Raw genomic sequence first — 23,330 nt, 5'->3', positions numbered from 1 at the left:
GCATACCATACATACCATACATACATACCGGTAACATACATACATTACATACATACTTTATTGATCCCCAAGGGGAAATTCAAGGTCTCAGTAGCATACAGACATCACACACAACATGCACTTACAGCAGAAAAAGTAATATCCATATAAAAAACTCCACTGTACAATAGAGACAGTAGATGATAAACATGATACTAAATATACTATATAAACTAAATCAAATTTCAAGTATCAACATAGTGTGCTTAAGGATGATCAAGCATGACAGGGCAGGGACTGAGCCTGTAATTCAGAGTGCAGCTGAGGATGATCAGCATAGTTGAAAGGGCCATATAAGAGAATAATGTATAATGTAGACAAGATAATATAACACAACTATGTCAGTGCAAGAATAGGTTGATTTATGAGTGGCTCACACATTATCTCCACAACAGGGTATAGTTTAGCCTGGCTTCCTTTTGGCAGCACAGTATTTTTTATAGCCCTGGCCCACTGGGCACTGTTGAGCTGGAAGCATTATTGTTGTATTTGTGTGTGTGTGTGTGTGTGTGTAGATAATGAGAAGGGTAGTGCTGGCACTGACCCATTTGATCTCTTCCCCCTCCAGGCGAATTTAATCCATGCTGACATCGACAGTGCCATCAGTGACTTTAAGGGGGGGAAGGTGAAGAAGAGGCCAGAGGCTTTAAGGTAAAACCCAAGGTGACCTTGAGTGTCAAGAAAGGTGCCTTCAAAGAATATGAATTATTGTTATCATTTTCACTTGTCATACACAATGGTTTTGGCCTTAGGACTGAGCTACACCAGGCGTGTAACTGAAGCGTTCCGTTCGCGTTGCGTCTGCTGCAACAATTAGCTTCCATTATAATCAATGGAAGTAGCTACACCAGACGTGACAGTGGGGCGTACGTTCGGAAAAAAATAGACCATTCATCTAAAATGGATTTTACGCGTCGCGAACGGAACGCTTCAGTTACGCGCCTGGTGTAGCTCATACCTTAGTTTCCCAGAATCCTTTTGTGATGAGCACCTTCTTTGTAGACTGTGTGCCTTCAAAGAAAATTAATTATTGTTATCATTTTCACTTGTCATACACAATGGTTTTGGCCTTAGTTTCCCAGAATCCTTTTGTGTTGAGCACCTTCTGTGTAGACTTGGCTGAATCTCTGATCTCTCTATTCTTTAGAGATCAGTGGGCTGAATGCCCTCTGGGTGACACAGAAGTTCTTCCTCATTTGTTCATTACACCTGTAGAAAGGGGGAAGCTGGCAGTTCTCTCTTTCAATGTTTTTACTGTTCAAAAAGTGAATGTCTCCTGTTTCTTCGTTCCCCGTTTCCAGGATGATTCTGAAAAGTGACGGGGGCATCCCGCCACCCCCCGTGGCCCCAGCACCCGAACCCCCGGCAGGGAACTCGCAGGTGGACGTGAAGAGCAGGGCAGCCGCCTGGTCAGCCTGGGCCAATGAACAGCAGGAGTGTAAGTCAGGACTGGGCTTTAGAGTCCACTCAGTGGCCTGACAGGACATAAAGAGGAAGTGTGTGGTGTTTACAACAGTACTATGAGTATGCAGTGCCTGACAAGAGCAGTGTGTCTCAGTGCAGTGTTTCTGTTCATCTTTTTCTGCCTATTTCTCTTTGTTTATATTTATACTGAAGCCATCTCAAATGTCAACAGATGCTAAATAGATACATGAAACGATCATTTTAAAAGGTTAAACATATAATGTGAAGGAATTCTGAGTTTTTTTTTAGAGCTAAAACATTGTCTTTTGCAGACATTTTGAAGACATGATAAATGTTTTTTTTATATGAGAGGCTCTATGTTTTGCAGTGCATTTCTGCCAGCCTTTCTTCCAAGTGAGAGATGATTCGCAGGTGCAAAGACAAAAGCAAATCTGTTCTATTGTATAGGTAGACATCCATCAAACTCCATCATAATTACTCCCCTAAGCCGTAATTTCACTGTAAGGAGCTGTTCAGCCAACACACTCTCAATAACAAGTGTCTGATTTCCCCCTTACACACACACACACACACACACACACTTTTCTGCTCCTTTCTGCTCGGTTAAAAGAACTGTTAATTATGACTTCCATTACTGGCGGCCATTATGAGCACTGGAGTAGCTGGAAGAAAGTCATCGCCGTTATGCAAACTGATGTCCACACACAGCAGCGTCCTGTCAGTAAAAGGCTGTACCATGGGGGCAGAGTCTGGTTGAACACTGTGTAGCTGAACCTTTGCTAGATGGCCTGTGGAATCCCTCTCGTAGTCACTTGAAAGAATGCCAGTTGAGATCCTTTTAGAGTGGAGCTTGCATGTTTTTTCATCAACAACAGTGCATTTGGGACTAACATTGCAGACAATGACGATGGTATTGGAGTGTGACCTGTAATGTGTGTGTGTGTGTGTGTTTGTGTGTGGTGCTGCATGTGTATCTCAGATGACCCACAGCAGCAGTACTCTGAGCAGGACGAGCCGGCTGAGATGATGGCGGCGCGCGTTGACCGGGACGTGGTGAGTGGCAACCCCTCGTTTACTCATCCTGGGATCCACTCCTCCCCCTCGTCATCCTCTCAACTATTGTTTTGTCACCCTGCTTACATGAGTCTTTCACAGACTCACTCCTCCCTCAGCCTCAAGGTTATGGAACATGGGGCAACATTTTTTTGCAATATGCTGGGGACTCACATGACCTATTCTGTATGTTCTGATTGGATGTGCCGGGTCAGAAATTAAGTCCAAATATCTTGTCCACAACGTAACAAAAATACACCATTATAAGTGCTGAAGTCAAAAAAAGTATCCCAAAAAGAAGCCACAAAAGTCCGGCAGAGTTCCGTGCAAAATTCCTTTAATGACTACATAGCGCAAAGCCTGAGTTGATCGCACAATCGCACTCCCGAACAATTGTCGAACACCAATATCTATACCCCTCCTTAGATGCTGACACAACACTTGGCAACTTCGAACCCACAGGTGGCGTTATGAAAGGGTCGTTGTTTGGTCTAATCTTTTGCTAGTCAGCACTGTTTTTGCCAAGTGTACAAACTTTTCACCGTAACACAAGTTCAGAGGTTTATACAGTGATCACAGGTCACACATCATTCATGGTTTACATATAGTTCACTCGTTTGCTCTCTTACTAGCTGTTTTGAATAGAGCCCACCTCTGATGACGTCTTTATCTCCGCGGCTGCAAGGCCAAGCATGCTTTCTTCAAACAGGCTACGCCCAGCCACAGTAGACACAGAGACATTGGGATACAGAGCGCACATAGAGAAAAACTCTGGTAGAGTAGCTTCAGTATGTTAATAGTATCAGTTAAACTTGTTATTTAAAAATGTTATAAAAGGATGTTAGTTAGGAATAACTTATTTCTTGATCATCATTGAGGTTATATAAATACATGTTTTACAATTTCAAACTCGTTCTCTCATCATTCTACAAACCGTAGTGATAATTTATACCACAGATGATTATGACAAGTTACTTGCTGCCGATGTAAGTTCTCTTGATTCAAAATATGTTGTCTAATGTCTGACCATTGCCTGCCAACATTCAAAATGTCATGATGTTGGATCACTTTGAGTCTCACCACCCTCCATTTTCTCATGATGTGCTCCCATCATCTCACCTTAGGATGGTGAAGGGAAAAGTGGCACCCTTATGCACTTATGCTGTCCTCTTACTGTACATAACAGTGGGTTTAAGAAAGCTTATACCATCAAAGTTGTGTTCTGCTTATCATGCTTTGATGTGAATGCTTACATGAAGGAATAAAAAGCATGGCAGAATCGTCTATGAAAGTGGCTTTAACAAACCTAGGGAAACGAGCTTAGGTAATAACAAGCCATATGTCATTTTTTCCCTAATTCAACAGGGAATTCTCATCTCATCTCTGCTCATCTTCTGCCTTGAAAATCAAATTTACCTCACAACAAATCCTCACATCTTGAATTAGAGCAATATTATCATAACATTTTCAAACATGGGGTTAGGTGTTTTGGGCAGAGTAGATATTACCGTATTCAGCTTTGGCAGTAAAATGACTTTGTAATGGCCTTTTTAAGAACACTATAGCCTTCTGGTGTTTTGCAGGTGTGTTACTGTTACATACTTCAACTCATAGCGTGTCCTTGTCACAGTAGAACTACTAATGTATGGTCTATTTGCTGAGACTAAAATGTACTCTCTTCACAGCAAATCTTGAATCACATCCTGGACGATATTGAACACTTTGTCACCAAACTTCAGAAAGCAGCCGAAGCTTTCAACGAGCTCTCCAAGAGAAAGAAATCGAAGAAGAGCAAAAAGAAGGGACCTGGAGGTGAGTATTGATTTTTTCGCTCTTGCACTCCAGTGCCAGATTTTCCTCCATTGACCCCAAAAATAAGTCTTTTCAGCTGAACAAAAATAGACAGACCTTTTTAGTTCTTTGAAATGTCTAAGCACTGCCTTACACATGTGTGTGTGTTGTGTTCACATTGTGGCCACTAGAGGGAGTGCTAACACTGCGCTCTAAGCCGCCCCCGCAGGAGGACTTTGTCGACTGCTTCCAGAAATTCAAGTGCGCCTTCAACTTGCTGGTGAGCAGCTCCTCACTTTTCAATTAAAATGGCATAAATCACTTGTGTCCCGAATAGCCCCCCCACCATTTCACACCACCCTTTACTCAATGGAAGCCATTACGTCTCTATTAGGAAGTCTATTATCCGCTCTAATTATTGATGAATATTCCTGAGCGCTAAGTAGGCTTTGATAATGGCAGTCTTGAGTGATTCCTAATGGACCATGGCTCGTGGTGGTGAGTCGACTCTTGGTCTAGGACGTTGGTCTGTTCTCGGCAGTGGCAGTGAGTCGTGGGTTGTCTTTGTTTCAGGCGAAGCTGAAAAACCACATCTCCAACCCAAGTGCTGTGGATCTGGTCCACTTCCTCTTCACACCCCTGAGAATGGTAAAGACCTGGGCGTCTCTCACAGGCCTACTGCATCACCGTCTCACTCACAAATGATGGCCTACTGAAACAGTGTTCAAAATGATAACATTTCTTTTCTATTTTGTTGACATTGCGCTGATGTATTCTCAAGTTCCCTGTAGCCTACTGACCTAATTCTGTATATGTTTCTGCCTCACGGTGGAGAAATGACCGTGTTGTCCATTTTATGTATTTGTGTTAGTGTCTTTTGTCTTTTTTGGACACATTCTGACCATTTAAGTTTATATAAGTGAACTTAATGAATGCTGCAGGTGATTCAGACCTCGGGGGGAGTAGACCTGGTCAAGACCGTGCTGGTCCCGCTCTTGACCCGCGAGGCCATTGACTTCCTCCACGCATCTGCCACCGCTGAGGAGAGACACCTGTGGGTCACCTTGGGAGACGGCTGGACCAAGTGCAGGTAACAGGATCCTGAGGGGCGATTCACCCTCCTCTGACATGTGGAGAATATTGTTACATATAGTAACATGGACTATAAATCCAACATGTCAACAAGACTCGATTGTTTTTTTATTTGTTTTGACTACACTGTAGTATAAACAACACTGTAGTATTCTCAAAGAGTAACTTTTGGTCTCCCACCCTAAGTGTAGCTTTTCTGCGTAGCTTATCTTTCCTCAGTGAGGTGGTGGAAATGAGGTAATGTGTTGCTTCTTCTCCTTCCTTTCCTGATTCGGGTGACCTGTGGTCTGACAGGCTGGAGTGGCCTAAGGACCAGTTCTTCCCAGCCTACACACCACGCTTCCGTGACGGCTGGGAGCCGCCGGTGCTGGCGTTCGTGGGGAGCTCGCGGGAGCAGGAGCTGAACCGGCTGGCTGAGACGCTGGCCCACGCCGAGATTCAGAGGCAGGAGGAGGTGGCGCTCAGGCTGTCTCAAGAGGTGAGGGGGAGCCGCACACACACACACACACACACACACACACTTGCACTGTCTCTCTTACATGCGCACATGTGCACATATACACACGCACAGTCCAACAGTATAAACAAAAAAGGTTTTCATTCTGTCAAATGTAATACTTGTAAAACATAATTTCTCATATGACAACTCAAAGGATATTTAGATATGAATTCTCTCCTCTGTCTTTCTCTGTCTCCTGCAGCAACTCAATGTTCAGGACTTTCCCTCTGCTGACGGGTACGCGTTTGGTAACACCGCCTACAAGAGCAGCATACACCTGTTGGACCAGGACTTGGCCGTGGCGGCTTTTAAGCAGGCAGTCAGCCGCCATGTAGATAGGTAACACCCACGCGGGGCGCCAGGCCCTGGAGAACTGCCCAGCTTTACTGTCTGCAAACAATCATTTGGGTGACGGCCTCTCTTCCCTCCTCTCTTTCATTCTCCCCCCTCCCCATTGGTTTAGATCTTCACATCAACTCCTCTGATTGGTTGTGCACTCTTGTCATTTATTGATTCCAAGGTGTCAGTGATTCTCCATGAGTTTTTCCATTCGATAATCTTAATGATCTGATGAATGGAGGAGTCCATACTGATACATCTTTCCCCATCATTGGTTCTTCTCTCTCACACAGCAAAATATTTTCATAATTTCCTATCTCTTTGTCATCGCGCCTTCTTTTTCAATCTTAAAAAAAAACACCTCTATCCTTACTCAATCATGCTCCTCTGGTGATCAGTGTCCTGTTGATGATCTCGTCTCTTTAACTCCTGCCTTTGGTCAAGAGGGACCCTCTCTGAGGCTATCTTCAGGATCTCTCCCTCTCTCCTCCTCTGTTAACCTGTGATGCTGAAGCTGAGGCACTTCTCCACGGCTGTGACCGCTAATGACGTAGCAGCCCATAGAGTCTGTGGTTGGCTTTCTGTTCAGTTCATATAGTTATCTATGCCCAGTGGTAGTTAGTCAGTAGATATCCATATTATTGTATTTCATTTGCTTGTTTGTGTTGAGAAGGTTCAGTTCTAAGTGATTATGATATACTCATTATATTATTATAATATAAGAGTATTTATTGACTTGATGACTTGATGAGAAAATTGTTCTCTTGTGTGTGTTTTAAACACTTAAAAAAGTATCAATAACAAAAGGCGCTGTTTGCTCCAAAGATAAGCAAAGAAAAGGTTAAATGAGGTGGTTTGATTATGTGTGCCTACAGAAACTATGAAGCTCACAGCAGAGGTCAGCCAAAAAACTTTGCCAAATCTAAGTATGACTTTGTGGCAAGAAACAACACCGAGCTCTCCGTGGTCAAGGATGAGATTGTGGAGGTAGCTCTTTCCACTGGACTCTTTGTTCACAGAAACACTTTGCACTAAACATAAAACTGTGACTAGCAGTATCCTTACAATTTGAACTGTTGCCGAGTCTGTGCATGACACTCATGTCCATCTGCGTCACAGGTGCTGGACGACAGGAAGCAGTGGTGGAAGGTGCGAAATGGTGCTGGGATTTCTGGGTACGTGCCAAACAACATCCTGGAAATCTCCAGGGCGGTGGACGTGACGGGCCGAGGCGAGCCCATCTATAGCCACACCATCCAGGTGAGCAGCGCTGCGGCCATCCTTCTGGCTCCTCTGACCAGTGGCTAGGGGGATGTGATGCATACCAAAGTACACAATATCATTTGTGCAATCATACTCGTTCCTCATTCATTCATTTATTCATTCATTGTTAGTTTATTTGTTAGATCTGTATATGCAACCATTTACAGCACATCTTTATAAATTGATATTACTTTTCACCTTGATTCTGTAATCCTTCCATGGCTGTTGTTGCTGTAGAGATTTGTGTACAGCTGCTAGGGTTCTCTATGTGGGCGGAGGCGTTTTGTGTTTGTTTGCACATACTGTATTTATTTCATTTCACTTCATCCTTTCTCCATCACTGGTGTAAAAAAAAATCATTTTTATTCTCCATTCTTCATTCCACCTCCTCATTCATATGTAAAGCTTATGATGCCAAAGAAGGAGTTTGAATTGTTCAAGGTAGGACTTTTGCTGTGTGTGTGTGTGTGTGTGTGTGTGTTCCTGTGTGTGTGTGTGTGTGTGTGCGCGCTGAGGTGTGTATTCTGTGCTAGAAATGTAGACTTGTAAGGACACTAGCCCTTTCTCTCTCTGCTTACGTTGTGCTCCTTTCCATATTAATTTAGTTCTTTCTTGCTTGTCTTGCTGCCTTTGCAGTTCTATCTCAGATGTCATATTTAGTCATGTATTTGATATATCAGGGCCATTTCTTCAAATCTTCTCATTGTAGAAGATTGCTACCTCTAGCAGATTTAAATACAACTAGCATCTTAGTAGTGTCATTGTTTTGACCACCCTCCCACCATGTATTCATGGCAGTTGACATTCATTTAGGAATAAATGAATGGAGAATGGGCAAAGTGTTTTGTGGTGATCTGTGTCCTGGCTTTACCCAGAGTGCATTGCTGTGAACCACTGGTCATCTTTCATTTGATTCTTGTTTTGATTTTCATATTGTTTTCCTCCCTGCAAGCAATTACTGGGCGAATTAAATGAGGTAATTTGGACATGGTTGTTATTTTTGAATGGATGTGTGCTGAGGGCATTTATTCAACAGCCTGGCTTTTATCTCTGCCTTCTGAAATATTTAATTATTTTGTCCATTTCATCAGTTCTGTCCATTTAAATTTAAAACAAGGACAGATATAGATTAAGCAGATATAGATTAATGTGTTCGCTAGTTTTATTAGAAAGTGTTGATGGCTTAGTTGGTGTTGCACTCATAATGATAAACCACTGAACAGTATGGATGCCGGTGTTAACGACATCACACCACACTATTTTCCAACAGAAGCAGAAGACTGACTACGTCCCCAAGCCTGTGGTGACCCCTGTTCCCCCGGCCCCGACGCCCCCTCCTCCTGCCCCCGCCCCTATGAGGCTGCCCACCCCGCCCCTGCCCCCCCCTGCCTACGAGCCCCCGAGGGCGGCGCCTAGCAACCTGAGCCGGCAGAACAGCAACTCGGGCTCCAGCGAGAACGGCAGCGTCACCATGAGAGAACAGCAGAAGGAGCGGCCTCCACCCGCCAACCGTGAGACACACACACACACAAACTGTACACACACACACACACACCCACACACACACTGTACACGCATATACGTACACACACACTGTACAGTACACATACACACACACACACAAACACACACTGTACACATACACACACACACACACTGTACACACATATACACACACACACACTATCACACATGTGCACAGACTCTAACGCATTCACAGCATGCATACACAATTAGCCACAGCAACAAACGTGAGACTTCCTGTTCACACTGACATTAGGCTACTACAAGTCATATATATTACTTAATTACACTTAATCACGCTTAATTACAGGTTATTATAATTTCTTATGTTGGAACACATTATAACATGTTACTAACCCTAATCGGAAATGTTGCTACATCTTATAATAACCTATTTAAGTTAAGGTATTATGTGTAAAACAAGTACACTGTACTGCATTTACATATTTAGCAGAGAGCAGAGGAAGTAAGTGACATTGGTCTCCTGTGTAGTGGTTTCCTCCTCTGCTACATACTGTACGCAGGCCTCCTCTGCTACATACTGTATGCAGGCCTCCTCTGCTACATACTGTACGCAGGCCTCCTCTGCTACATACACAGGCCTCCTCTGCTACATACTGTACGCAGGCCTCCTCTGCTACATACTGTACGCAGGCCTCCTCTGCTACATACTGTACGCAGGCCTCCTCTGCTACATACGCAGGCCTCCTCTGAGCAACCCAGGCCTTCAGCCTTTGGAGATGAGTGCAAGATAATAGCATACTAGATCTGAACTCACACAAGCAGTGTTAGGATACTGTTAATGTCATATATTATAGCACAAATGATAGCCTGGTATCACATGTTATACTGTATGTACAGTATGTTATACTGCATGTTGTAGCATGTATTATTTTGTGTTCTGTAGCATGCTATTCGGTTATTAAGTGATGATGCAATAGTAGGCTAATAAATCTTTTTCCGGGTCTAACGTCTTTCAAACCTGCTCGGTTTTGTTTTGGTAACAGCAAAAAGCTGTTGGGCCTGTGACGTCGGACTTAGCAACCGAATACTGTTCATGTCATTGTTTGTCCGTAGCATCTTGCTATAGTGAATGTGTGGTTGGTCCTGGTGCAGGGCGGAAATCCAATATGGAGGAGGTTCAGGACGAGTTGATGCACCGGCTGACGTTGGGTAGGAGTGCCCAGAAGAAGTTCCAGGTGCCCCCACGCAGCACCAGCCTGCCTGCCGTCAACATCTCCTACGACTCCTCGCCCGAGCACGTCAGATCCTGGCTGGAGGCCAAAGGCTTCAGCACTGTGTAAGTCAGATGGAGGGGCCTCTTACACTCTCTCTCTCTCTCAAATGCACACACACACACACGTTTTATCATACTCCTAGACAAAAACACATACACATGCAGACACATCCACACATACATGTTAGAGAGAGAGAGAGAGAGAGAGAGAGAGAGAGAGAGAGAGAGAGAGACTCTCTCATACACACATCCCCAGTCAAGCATGACCTTCAACACTCAGTCACTCACACACTCAGTGATGTCTGTACATGTGTAATTTATGAGTTCAGTGCTTGATGGTAGGCCAGAGGCTTGTGGAAATCGAGGAAACGAAACCTAAATATACTGTGTGCATTCACACACAGACTCACCCACTCATGCACATAGAGCCCAGGAAATTCCCACTCTCCTCTGTCATGTCATGCTCCCTATCCGAACACGCAACAGGCAATCATGTAATCATCAACACTTGCTATCAATCATAGATGCATATGCACACATGTACGGTGCATTAATGCATGTGTACAGAATATGTATATATTACATTACATTACATTACATTACATTTGGCTGACGCTTTTTAGCCAAAGCGACTAACAACATGGTAAACAGTTTAAGTTTTAGAGCAGTTCTCGACAATTTAAAAACATTAGAGTACAGTAAGAATAAGTGCATCAGTGAGTGCTGTTTTTAACAGTTACTTGTCAGTTTGAGACGGCTGGTGAGTGCTAGGATAAGTAAGGAGACGTGTTTCTACATGGTAAGCAGAACATGGACATCCTCACTCATGAAACACTTGTGAAATGCACTTACCTGTGCAGTGATGGGATGAACACACCAACTCATCAGGATTGTGAAATGGAATGGAAAGGTGTGGTCCAGTTAGCACTTTATTGTCCAGTTAACTCTTCATCGCAAGGATTGAAGGATTCAGAAAGATTTATTGTCCATCACATGATGACAGAAAATCTCACAAATATTGTTTTTCTGTGTAGTGCACCACAAATTGGTCCATAGAGAAATGTTTATATATTGAAACAGAATGGCATGTAGCCAAACAGAACAAAATGCTATGACACACACACACACACACACACACACACACACACACACAAAATGCACACAGACAGTAGACAAGAATATTCAACTACAAAAATCAATACAGCTGTTCCAGAATCCCTGATCAATTCCTGGTGCCAGTAATGAGACCTCTCTTCTCCCTCAGCACCATCAACAGCCTGGGGGTGCTGACCGGCGCCCAGCTCTTCTCCCTCAACAAGGAGGAGCTGAAGACGGTCTGTCCTGATGACGGAGCCCGCGTCTTTAGCCAGGTCACGGTCCAGAAGGCCGCTCTGGAGGTGGGTACCGCACTCTCTCTCTCTCTCTCTCTCTCTCTCTCTCTCTCTCTCTCTCTCTCTCTCTCTCTCTCTCTCTCTCTCTCTCTCTCTCTCTCTCTGGACATTTACTTATCTCTGTGTAGGCTATGATGGTGTTGGTGGTGATTTTAAAGCCATATGTGTTGTTATAGAATAGAAATGGATTCATCTACTGATTCCCTGATATGCTAAGCGAGGTAGAATCGCAGCACAATGTTCTGGTGACAGAATGTGTCACACAAATAGAATACTACAACCTTGTGATTGGGACTTATTAAAATAATTCAGTGTTCAGGACAAACGTCTCATCGTGCTTTCCACAAAGTGTCATGTTGTCTAGGTATGAAAAGGAGATCCTGTACTCTGTGAATATAGTGTTAGCTATAATGCCCTCTATACACACTTGTGGTCATGGTGTAGTGGGCCCAGTGGTGATATGTCCATCCCTGATGCTCTTCTGTGGGGTTGAGGCCCGTGTACTGGCCCTGGTGGCCCAGTGGGCTTGGCTGGGCCAGCCTGGACTGGGCTTGACTGGAGGATTTGTCCGCCAACTCTGGCAAGGTGTCCTTTTGGTCTCTTTCGTCTCTCCACCCTGCAGGTGTTCTTCTGACCTCCCCCTCACTGATCTTCTGATTTGGCTCTTGAGTGCGTGAGTTGACAGGTATTGTGGATTTGTAGACGCCGCTGTGTATCTCTGATCTGTTGGCCAGCTGTTGATCGAATGCAGGGTGTTTCGATCTTAACCGCATGCTGTAGCTAGTTCTCATTAGAGATGGATAACCTCGGCCTCAGAAAGTCCTGCCACGGATCACTTCTACCTGTGCAGTTAACACAGCTGATTTAACTGCAATCGACTTGCTTAGTGAATAGTTGGAACAAATATATGTGGCAGGACTTTTACTTTCTGAAACCGGGTTATCCACCTTTGATTATCATTATAACGGCCTGAGCTAATGCAGGATTTGTACTGTTTGTCTTGACATTTTATGAATGTTTAATAACATATATCAAACAATGCATACATATAACACAAAATACTGGATTTGCACAAAAAACACTCAAACTGCTATTAGTTATAACAGCTGAGACCAGCATTCTTGTCTTCTCTGTAATGTTTAACAAAGTCACACAGCAAGAGTTAAAGCTCTCTGTTGTTGTGATTCTGGCCAACAGATTGAGGAGGTGTTATATCAGTTTAAGGCACAGAGATACTAGATACGCTGTTGATATCTTTGGCTTACCCGAGTCTTCGCTGTCAGTGCGCCCATTGTCCCTTTGTCCTCATCCGGCCAGGCTTTCCCTCCCTTCCCATAGAACTAGAAATTGAATTCCCCAATATGTGTTAAACTCAGTAGCATAACCCAGTGTATTCCCTCAGAAACCTTAGCTGTCCCATGTCCTTCTGCTACCAGTAGAGAAAAAGGCGGCTCACTGTTTTTTTTTAGCCATTGTTGCACTAATGTGTTCGGCTAGGCTGGCTAGCATTCTGGTGTAACATGCTAAAACCTGAACAGCTAACTTCATGTGGCATCCATGAGGACATCACCACACCCTACCCGCTGTAGATATAACCACACTGCCCTTCTTGTGATGAAGACTCTCCATCTGCTGGGAAACTGGAAGGCAATGTTTTGGACTGCTTTACAAGTGGTGGCCCTCAAACAGACATCTCTACACACAGTGAAGAGATTTTGACTTCCTGGTTATCACACAAATCGAAGAACTGATGTAGTAGAGCAGTTCAAGTTGAACATTTTCAATGCAGTTTTTCAACAATTATGTAAAAATAGACAATATATAGATCTGCTATGTGCTTTTAATGTCAGACTTGGGAAAAAAAGTGGCTTGAATAATTGTGAAAATCTGTAGTTTGTGGTGGCCATGGATATGCCTTGTCCATGGTCATTACTCCACAGACTCAGGGCTATTCCATGTCCAGCACAGTGAAGTGAAGTGCAGATGCAGTCTCTGGATAAGGGGCTCACCATACAGTAGATGAACATGGACGACCAGTGTCTTCCTAAGCCACTTCAGGCTCAAACCAACACAATAACAACATGTGTATGCGTTCTACTCACCCATCTGTTGACTGTCTCTGACTCTCCCTGCCCAGATATCTGGGTTTCCCTGCTTCACTAGATGACGGATCTTTCAGACGTCTCAAGCTTTCAGTGTAATTAGCCTTATGACTTAAAGACTTGTTTGAGGTGTTCAATGGCAAATGTCCTCCTCTCTGATCAGATGCAATAGCCAGGGTTACAGTAGGCATATTCATTAGGGATTCAAGTTCTCAGGAACTGTAAGGCACTGTACCAGAATTCAGGCACCACAAATGCCTGCTTTAAGCTCTGACATGTAATATTAAGCTTGAGGGTGGAATAGTAGAGAGGCACCGTTCTAACATCAGTGGTAACAGGTCATTTTGGAGGTTGGTATTGAAGGAGGACGTATCCCATGGAATGCCGTGTGTCCCTGCAAAGTCCTGTGCACTTACATGTCTTTTCCTCTCCCTCTCCCCCTTCTTTTTTCCTCTCCCTCTCTCCCTTCTTTTTTTCCTTTCCCCTCCTTTTCTTTCTCTCTGTTGTCTGTACCTACCTCCTTGTCTTTCCCCCTTTCCTCACCCATCTCTACCTCCAATCCTTCTCCTCCCTCCCTCGGTCTTTCTACACTCTATCGCTCTTCTCTCTTGCACTACTCTCTCTCTCTCTCTCTCTCTTTCTTTCTTTCTTTCTTTCTTTCTTTCTCTCTTTCTTTCTTTCTTTCTTTCTTTCTTTCTTTCTCTCTCTCTCTCTCTCTCTCTCTCTCTCTCTCTCTCTCTCTCTCTCTCTCTCTCTCTCTCTCTCTGACAGAAGTCCTCTGGCTCTGAGCTACAGGAGATCATGAGGAGGAGGCAGGAGAAGCTGGCGGCGGTGGCCAGTGACTCCGGCGTGGAGTCTTTCGATGAGAGCAGCAGCCACTGAGCCCCTCTCGCTCTCTCTCTTTCTCTCGCTCTCGCCCGCCTGCCATACCCGACCAAATGAAAGAAGAAGAACGCAAACATTCACCTTGTTGCATTGTCGTTTTCCAGGACGCCTCCGATCACGCCCAGTTCGCAGCGATCATGCGCAGACGCCAGGAGCTCCTGGATCCAGAACTTTCCAGATCAGCCGACACCGACACCGACACTGATCAGTGAGGGAAGGAAGGGAAGCGTGGTATTCTGGGAAATGTAGTTTTTGATTATAGGACATTTTACAGTTCACTCTCACTCTATATCAGAAATCACTGTCAGGACAATTGTATGATGGGGAGATAGCAGCCCTGTTGATAAAAACAGCATATTTTTACACAACTTCCTTGAGGAAAGTTCAAGTTTGGGTTTAGAATCCCTCTTAACATTGCCTAGTCCACATAAGATGTGTTGTGTTGATTTGACACTCATGTACAAGCAAGGTTAATTCATTTCAAATGCATTGTAGGACTTATTCCCAAAATCCCCTTGTTGATGTCTTCTTCTATCATCCTGCTCTTTGAGAGATGTGCATTCAACCTCATGGCACACGACATGCTGGGGAATGGGGAAAATAATCGAATTGAGGTGTGAAAAGATTTGTGAATAGTTGATTCTGAGAGATTCTAATTCTATATTACATTTCTTTGTTTTGTTCTTGTTCGCTGGCAAAGAGAGGACATGATATTTATATACATGATCATTTTGTACTTAATTGTAATGCCAAAAGAGTCTTTATATAACAATGTAATGGGTTGATTTACCGAGGGACACTAGTTAAGTTTTTCCTCACTTGTCATTACACGTGATTGCTTGAGCTAAGTTTCTTTTGGACACATTTCAGGTATATTTGATTGTAGATTTGTCTTTATTATTAATATGGAAGTGCACCTGGTACTTCTCGTTAGGTTAATAAGATAGGAAGGTGTTGTACACTAGGCGTTTGGTTTTGTTTTTGTTTCGGTTGCTTCGTTCTAAAAAAAGCCGGGATGTTCTTAAGCTTTGTCTTTTCTGCAGACATTTTGCACATTGGTAGTGTTTCACTGCAATCACCCCAAGACTGCATGACTGACTGTACAATCTACCTGAGAGAGGGCTCTAGAAGGTTAATTTGTGCTCCACAGTGCACTCTCTTTCCCCTCAACCCCCGCAACTCTGTCTTTGTGTACATATATGGCCAAACCTAGCATCACTTCCTTAGTCTTCCATAGCCTCACTCGATGAAAACCTGCACAAATGACACATTCCTCTTGTCATGAGTAGATATCATTATTAAAGGGTTAGGGTGCTTAGAAACTGCCCTTACATTCTGCTGTAGTCAATCACACTTTGTCCTGAAATGCGAAGTGCAAAGAATCAGTGCACTTCTTTGAAGCAACTACGCTTTCAAAGCAAGGCTGGGGAGATTTAATGTCTTAATGAAGTTGGAAGGACGGATGTATTGTAAAAGCCTGTGTGTGTGTGTGTGTGTGTGTGCGTGCGTGCGTGCCAGGGTGGGGTAGGTGGGTGGGTTGGGGTGTGGATTGGTGGCAAGGTCATCCACTGAATGACTGCATGGTTAGTGGTTGGCAATCAAGTGGATAAGTGAGGGAGAAAGCATTATAAGGACTTGTCAGAGCACTTTGTCTCTGTAATCAGTAATGTGGACTGGTAGTAACTCTGTTGCATTAGGAGATGAAGGAAAATCAAATTTTTGGGGTTTAATTGGACAAGACTGTACCAGGATCAGTGTAGTGGATACAAACTGTAAAGGGAGTCTTGGCAGACAGCTGCTCAGGGTAGCATATTGTAAAGGTGGTGATACAGGGGAGTACTTCTTGAGCAATGTTGCTACACAATCACAAAACAAGTGCAGTGTTTTCTAATTGGATACGGGGACCATACATTGGCCACAGATGATTTGAAAAAGAAAAGTCACTTCCTCAATACCACTGGGAAAGTGCTCAGAACGTGGCTCACAAACAAAGCCTGACCGCATTGCTCAAAAAAGTTACCCTGTGTTTCATCACCTCAGTGGTTTGGCGTGAGTGAAATGGTGATGTACAGCAGGACAGTTGTGGCAGTTGGAAATGTGACCACTAGACAGAACGGGTTGTATTTAAGTAAATATGTAAAAACAATGCCTGCACATCAAAATTTATAGTGCTCAATGCAGTACTTTTGTGGCTTAAGCGTTTTGGGTTTTTTTTTCTCACACAGAAAAGACGTGTTCAGGTTTGGCTCTGTGGACTGTGAAAGCATGGACTTCCAGTTGACAAAATGACCGTTTTGTGAATCTGTTTGAATGAAAAATCATACTATCATCATACACCTCAGCATATAAGGACATGTAGCACATCATCACCACACATATATTAATAATATAAATTACACATGCTTTGTTACTGTGAAGGACCCAACTTTTCAGGCCAGGCTGTGTTGTATCTAAATGTAAGTGACTCTTAAGTACAAAATGCTAGGATAAAGAATGGACTACTTTATTTTATATATTTTTTGTCTTTGAGTTACACATTATAAATTACCAATTGTCTATTGATGGATTAGCTGGTTCGTCTGTCCTCGAAAAAAGAAATGTGCACTTGCAAAATGTTCCATGTGAAACAAGGTAACGTGTATGTGCTAGGTCGGGGCTAGCTTAGGACGATTTTGATCTTCTCACTGTAAATGAGTAGTTTTCATGGTGCCTTTTTCACATGATGGCTAATTCCGCAATAAACAGTATTGAAAAGATGGCTCTTTTTGGAGAATCCTGTCTCGTAACCAAATCTTCACTTCTTTTTTCTCACCTTCCTGGTTTCGTCACTTGACACCTTCCTATCCTATCCTTTATTAAGTAACCTACATCAACTTATGGCAATGAACAATACAACATCCATCTCTTAAGAATAGATATTGAAACATTTTATTATTTTTTTCCAAACACACACATACACACCCACCCTCATTCATACATATACATACATACCCCCCATACATACATCCGGACATAGACATTAAAACTCTGTGATCAGGACCCCACATTTCTTGGATCTCCACTCTAGTATAAGTGACACAAATGCACTAAAATGGCACCAATGACAGACAAGTTGGACTGGACGCACACAGAGCTAAAGAGAATCAAAAACGTGGAAACACTACTCTTCAGTTTGTTTTTGTTTTTTTTCAAGCAACGCCACAAAGTGTTCAGTCAGCCTCACCACCGACGCCTGTTTGCTCCCGGTTGGCCATGTTACGTAGGAACGGCGTCAAGTGGTCATTACAAAAATAAGCACTTTTGATACAGCTGGACGGTGCAACACACACACACAAGTAGACAATTAGGAAAATAGGGGTACAGAGTAACGTTTCGGGGATCTGTCTCGACAGGCATTACTTAGTAATTGCCGGTAGAAACTAGGGCTTTTTTTTAAATGATGGCTAGTATTTACAGTAGATTTGGTACCTGGTCTCTATGTGTACAGCTCAAGAAGAGGACTTTGCTATGGACAGCGGGCTACTTGATGCCATGCCCGGCATGATGAAGGGCTCTGGTCGTGATCTATTAGAAATCGGTGGCCTAGAGCGCTTCTTGAAACTAATGGAAAATGCACAGATGTTCATCCGTGAAATTGACCAACATCTGACATCTGTAACCATGAAGTCTATCTTGCTTCTGGTAATGATATGTGCAAATCCCACGACTGCAAATGTCTCATGTTTAAAGAGCAAAATCATAACTACAGCTATGCTAAATTCCGACTAGAATATCCTATGGACTTGAATGGAAATCCTCAGTGTCAAGGAATGAAATGTCTTACAGTATATATGCATGATGATTCCCAAATTAGGGTTTTTTTGCTACCTGGCACTGTATCTGAATACAGATGCATGATCTGAATGACCTAACAGCAGAATGCATAATGGAGCAACACGATTATTTCAAATATGCTTTCATACTCAAGAAAAACACAAGATTGACAATACGGCAATGGCACACTGAGTCTGTACAGCAGGATAGGATCGGTTCCAGTTCTGTCCATGTCTGGTCTCTGCTTCCATGTGCCAGCGAAATCAAAATCAATATGGACACCCCAGCTGGTGAAACCTGGGTGCCTCGATGGCTGGACGACGTCACACAAATCATCCAAACCCGAAATGCTTCTTAGTGCTTCTGAAACCAGCAGGGAAGCAGCCACAGTCAGCTCAGCAACTCCGTCTGAACAGCTACCGATCGTCAATCCTTTCAACACGACATGGCATGGCATGGCATTCAAGGCTTTCAGTGCAAATCAAACTGTCAAGCAGAACCAAAGTCCCTCATTTCCCTAAAGAAAAAATAAAATAAAATTGGTGGACCCACTTAGAAGAAAAAAGAACCATGCTTAGCCACTTCAGTAAAATCCAAAAGGCATAGTGTCATACTGATATGAGCTTTCCCCTTTGCCCAGCCACTCCAGTGTGTATATATGTATGTGTGTGTGGATGTGTGTTTATGTGCCTTAGTCCAACAAGAGATACAATACAGTAGCATTGACATGTTGCATGTAAAAGTAGTAGCCTTTTTTAAGCCATTTTGTTTCACAAGGAGAGGAACACACACATACACACACATCTCACACACAGCTCCTGCCCCTATACAGTGGCAGTGTGGTGTCTATTCGTTCCAACGCTTGCGTCGATCTCCACAGCGCCATAGCGATAAAAAAATTGCATCACAGCTTGTGGTGCAGGCGCGCTGACAAGGCGTGAACACTACAACTACTCCACGTGAATGAGTGAGGCTTATGAATGAGTCGACCTACAACGACCTTGGGACAGTACGGGGAGCCGGCACAAAACTTCCTCCTTGGATGCCTTCACAATTGCAGCAGTTTGATTGCAGAAGGGGACTTGGAAAGGCATTATAGTGCATTGCATGTGATGGTCATTACATGTAGTTGCTAGGGGTTGAGGTGGAAAAGTGTGTGTTGGGGGGGGGGGGGGGGGGGGTAGGGGGGCTTGGGGGTTGACTACTCCTGAGATCAACAGAAAAACTAAAACGATATGCTTGACCAGGCGGCTGCTGGCCTGGCTTGCAGTTCTGCTGCTTGACCACCAGAGGGAGCAGCACTTCACTTTCCCTCCCAGGAGGGAGCAGGCCATCACTCAGGTCTGCTCCACTCTTCAGTGGGCCTTTGTCTGCGTTCACCTCTCTGGGTCCGTGTGCCCAAAGCGCATGAGGCAAACGAGACAGGTGGAGGCGGGGTGTGGGGGTTGGGTTGGGTTGGGTTCCAGGTGTGGAAGGTTTGTCGATTTAAGTTGGTGAAGGCTCGTTAAGGCATTGTTTCATTCCATGCTTGCACCAGAGAATTTTTAGTATTCTGTTGTTCTTGTGGTGGCTGTTTTGTTTTGTTTGTGGGTTGTTTTTTTTATCTGTCTCTTTCTCGTTTGGTTTTTCCGCTGTTGAAGATTTCACTGATTACTCGGCAGTGCACAGACGCCAGCAAGGGGAGGAGAGAAAGAGTAAATGGTTACAACCTACAAGAGAAACAAAATATGGTCCGTGAATAAATGCAGCCTCAATAAAAGATTAAATCCTTAAATGTTATCCATGATAATTATTAAGTGTGGTTTGCCACAGGAATGGTGGGCATACTTACATTTGTGGGGCTTCTAGTGATTATGACTTGGAGACGTTCTCGTATATCACGTCGCTGGTGACAGACTGCTGTTTCTTCTTTTTCCACATCAGCAGGACACACTGGTGGATGAATACGTACTGTTCCTGTAGGGGTGTGAGGATTGGGATTTTAGACGTTTTCTTTTTGTAAATAAGTGCAGGTGAAGACTGCACAGTCAAGCAAACACGTGACACTAAATTGATGATAATAATAGAACAAATACAAAACCAACGTAGCAGACACTGTTTGTGTGTGTGTGTGTGTGTGTGTGTGTGTGTGTGTGTGTGCGCCTATTAATTTACCTCAGTCTGCACCATGGAGAGACGGTGAGAGCGCATCTCTGACACCAAGCCCAGGACGTCAGCAAACTCGTGCTCACGTATGTGCTGCATCAGACGGTCCAGAGCGATGAACGTTCCAGTCCGACCCACGCCAGCACTGAGAAGAGATGGGCATAGAGGACAACATTAGGAGACACTAGCATAGCGGACAACATTAGGAGACACACTAGCACAGTGGACAACATTAGGATACACTAGCATAGTGGACAACATTAGGAGACATAACCTGGTGGACAACATTAGGATACACTCAGGCGCGCCTGCAGGTGTATGTCCGTATGCACTGTGCGTACCATCAGGCTACTTAACAAGAGAAAATTTCCTGTGTGTTTTGGCCCACCATACCTTCCCAACTATGGACAGTATCCCATTAGCTGCATGCCATCAGGCTACAATTTACAATTTTCTATTGAAGTTAGTGAACACGTTATCAAAATTAACGCGCACACATTTTGTTTGAGCAGGAGAGAGAGAATACGCACGCAGGCACGCAACTAGGCTACTTGTTTTCTTTTACTCGGCTATCTATATTATCAGCACACAATGTTGAGATAATTCACTAACTCAATACTCATCATGGATATCACAAGTTTAAACAACGAAAACAGAAAGAATGGATGCAGCAAAGCTAGGAGTTATTCCAGATGGGCAAGAACAAGGTAGGCAATTGCTTGTCAGAATGTTAGACTGCATTAGACAGCTGTTTAAAGCCAGACGTCACGGTAAGCTAGAACAAAACTAAAGGTAACTTTAGCCTGTATAGGGATGTATCAAGTTGTCCAAATGAATAGGTCATTGAAGACGTTGTTGTTGTATTATTGCATGTGAATATTGCTATGTAAACCGGGAAACGAACAAATACTGTCCACGCGTGAATTTTTTTTTGCCCGGGGGTTGCTTACCATAGCCTTAATTCCTGCAGGCGCTCCTGGATACACTAGCATAGTGGACAACATTAGGATACACTAGCATAGTGGACAACATTAGGAGACATAACCTGGTGGACAACATTAGGATACACTATAATAGTGGACAACATTAGGAGACACTAGCATAGTGCACAACATTAGGAGATATAACCTGGTGGACAACATTAGGATACACTATAATAGTGGACAATATTAGGAGACACTAGCATAGTGGACCACATTAGGACACACTAGCGTAGTGGACAACATTAGGACACACTAGCATAGTGGACAACATTAGGGGAGACACTAGCATAGCAGACAACATTACAGGACACACTAGCATAGCGGACAACATTACAGGACACACTAGCATAGTGGACAACATTAGGAAGGACACACTAGCATAGTGGACAACATTAGGGGAGACACTAGCATAGCAGACAACATTACAGGACACACTAGCATAGTGGACAACATTACAGGACACACTAGCATAGTGGACAACATTAGGAGACACACTAGCATAGTGGACAACATTAGGATACACTAGCATAGCGGACAACATTAGAAGACACTAGCATAGCGGACAACATTAGGATACACTAGCATAGCGGACAACATTAGAAGACACTAGCATAGTGGACAACATTAGGATACACTAGCATAGCGGACAACATTAGAAGACACTAGCATAGTGGACAACATTAGGATACACTAGCATAGCGGACAACATTGGGAAGCAATAGCATAGCTGCGACAGCAGCATTAGGGGACACACTAGCATAGAAGATAAAATAAGGGTCTCAATGGTCAGAGTAGCCATTTTACATGCACCGACTAAAAGCAAGGACTGGGTGCATAAAACCCTAAAATACTGCAGTTACATTCAAAGCCATGTAGATTAACTTCATACATTTGCACAGACATAACAGTCCAGCTATTATAAAAGTATGTGCATTCCATTTCAACCAGGGTTCTATATGTATCATCTTAGCTTGTGTTACTCTTCTTACTCAATCTTAATTTTATGATGTCCAACAGTGATTGGGTCAGGCACAGGTCTAAAAGGCATTTAAGGAAGAGGATTCTTAATTGATAATGAGATTCGATTTAGACTTAGGCCTGAGTCCTTTCCAGGAAATTGCCCCGAATTACCCAAAGAGAAGAAAAAAAGACTTGAAAACTTGAACTAATTCAACTGTACATGTTGAATTGCAAGAGTTTGTGATTTTCTGATTCAAGTGATTGTCTGGTTAGACTCAGCTAAAAGTTATTCTCTCAAATTGCATTCAAATCACGTACAATGTATTACACTCTATACGAGGGAAGTGGAAGACCTGACAGGGACTGAAAACAGAATGATTTTCATTTTGTTGCGTTCTGAGCAAAAACATTGTTTTTTCGTTCCTGTTCCAGTGTGCCAAGGCCTCTCTCCTCTAAATGGTAACCGGTTAGAATGTTATGGAGGAACAGTTAATAACTTTCCTTTAAGAATGACATTGTCTTTACAAATTAATTTATGGCCGGTGGCACAATACTAGGCTTTTTTGTTTTGCCCAACAGCCTTAAAGCTTAAATCAAAGCACATTAGAACTGTTAAAAACAATGTGCTTGAATTCAGGTGTGGGGCAAGATTTGAAAAGTAGGCAAGTAGGCCTATATAATATTAGATCTTAAAAAAATGTCTGATAGCCTAACTTCAGGCACAGAAAATGTCCTTGCTTTAAGCCCTGTAAAAGCCTAACCTATGTGTGGTGCTTCCCTTTGCATGAC

General features: G+C 43.4%; 2 protein-coding genes across 10 annotated transcripts in view; one reads left to right on the top strand and one right to left on the bottom strand.

Moving 5' to 3' along the window:
- The window catches only part of eps8a (epidermal growth factor receptor pathway substrate 8a), a 60,464-nt gene extending 43,066 nt beyond the window's left edge, over window positions 1–17,398 (top strand). For 2 of the 6 annotated variants that reach the window (XM_042078384.1, XM_042078385.1), the window contains exons 7-22: window positions 608–690; window positions 1,341–1,477; window positions 2,444–2,517; window positions 4,203–4,329; window positions 4,500–4,588; window positions 4,882–4,956; window positions 5,250–5,398; window positions 5,695–5,878; window positions 6,102–6,238; window positions 7,114–7,225; window positions 7,358–7,498; window positions 7,907–7,942; window positions 8,772–9,012; window positions 10,142–10,325; window positions 11,527–11,659; window positions 14,527–17,398. In XM_042078384.1, the coding sequence (XP_041934318.1) occupies window positions 608–690; window positions 1,341–1,477; window positions 2,444–2,517; window positions 4,203–4,329; window positions 4,500–4,588; window positions 4,882–4,956; window positions 5,250–5,398; window positions 5,695–5,878; window positions 6,102–6,238; window positions 7,114–7,225; window positions 7,358–7,498; window positions 7,907–7,942; window positions 8,772–9,012; window positions 10,142–10,325; window positions 11,527–11,659; window positions 14,527–14,637 (2,013 nt within the window). In that variant the 3' untranslated portion in view covers window positions 14,638–17,398. Of the gene's footprint in view, window positions 1–607; window positions 691–1,340; window positions 1,478–2,443; window positions 2,518–4,202; window positions 4,330–4,499; window positions 4,589–4,881; window positions 4,957–5,249; window positions 5,399–5,694; window positions 5,879–6,101; window positions 6,239–7,113; window positions 7,226–7,357; window positions 7,499–7,906; window positions 7,943–8,453; window positions 8,478–8,771; window positions 9,013–10,141; window positions 10,326–11,526; window positions 11,660–14,526 lie in introns of all 6 variants that reach the window. The other 4 variants (XM_042078386.1, XM_042078389.1, XM_042078387.1 and 1 more) reach the window with 4 other exon arrangements.
- Window positions 17,399–19,978: 2,580 nt separating this feature from the next.
- ptpro (protein tyrosine phosphatase receptor type O) overlaps window positions 19,979–23,330 on the bottom strand; it is a 58,165-nt gene continuing 54,813 nt past the window's right edge. For all 4 annotated transcript variants that reach the window (XM_042078380.1, XM_042078381.1, XM_042078382.1 and 1 more), the window contains 3 exons: window positions 20,608–20,743; window positions 20,285–20,409; window positions 19,979–20,162 (listed from right to left, as the gene is read on the bottom strand). In XM_042078380.1, coding sequence (XP_041934314.1) covers window positions 20,305–20,409; window positions 20,608–20,743 — 241 coding nt within the window. In that variant the 3' untranslated portion in view covers window positions 19,979–20,162; window positions 20,285–20,304. The remainder of the gene's footprint in view (window positions 20,163–20,284; window positions 20,410–20,607; window positions 20,744–23,330) is intronic.

The sequence above is a fragment of the Alosa sapidissima genome, chromosome 22, assembly GCF_018492685.1.
Source record: "Alosa sapidissima isolate fAloSap1 chromosome 22, fAloSap1.pri, whole genome shotgun sequence".
Lineage (NCBI taxonomy): Eukaryota > Metazoa > Chordata > Actinopteri > Clupeiformes > Clupeidae > Alosa > Alosa sapidissima.
Note: the sequence above shows the minus strand (reverse complement) of the source record. Positions and strands in the feature narration are given on the sequence as shown.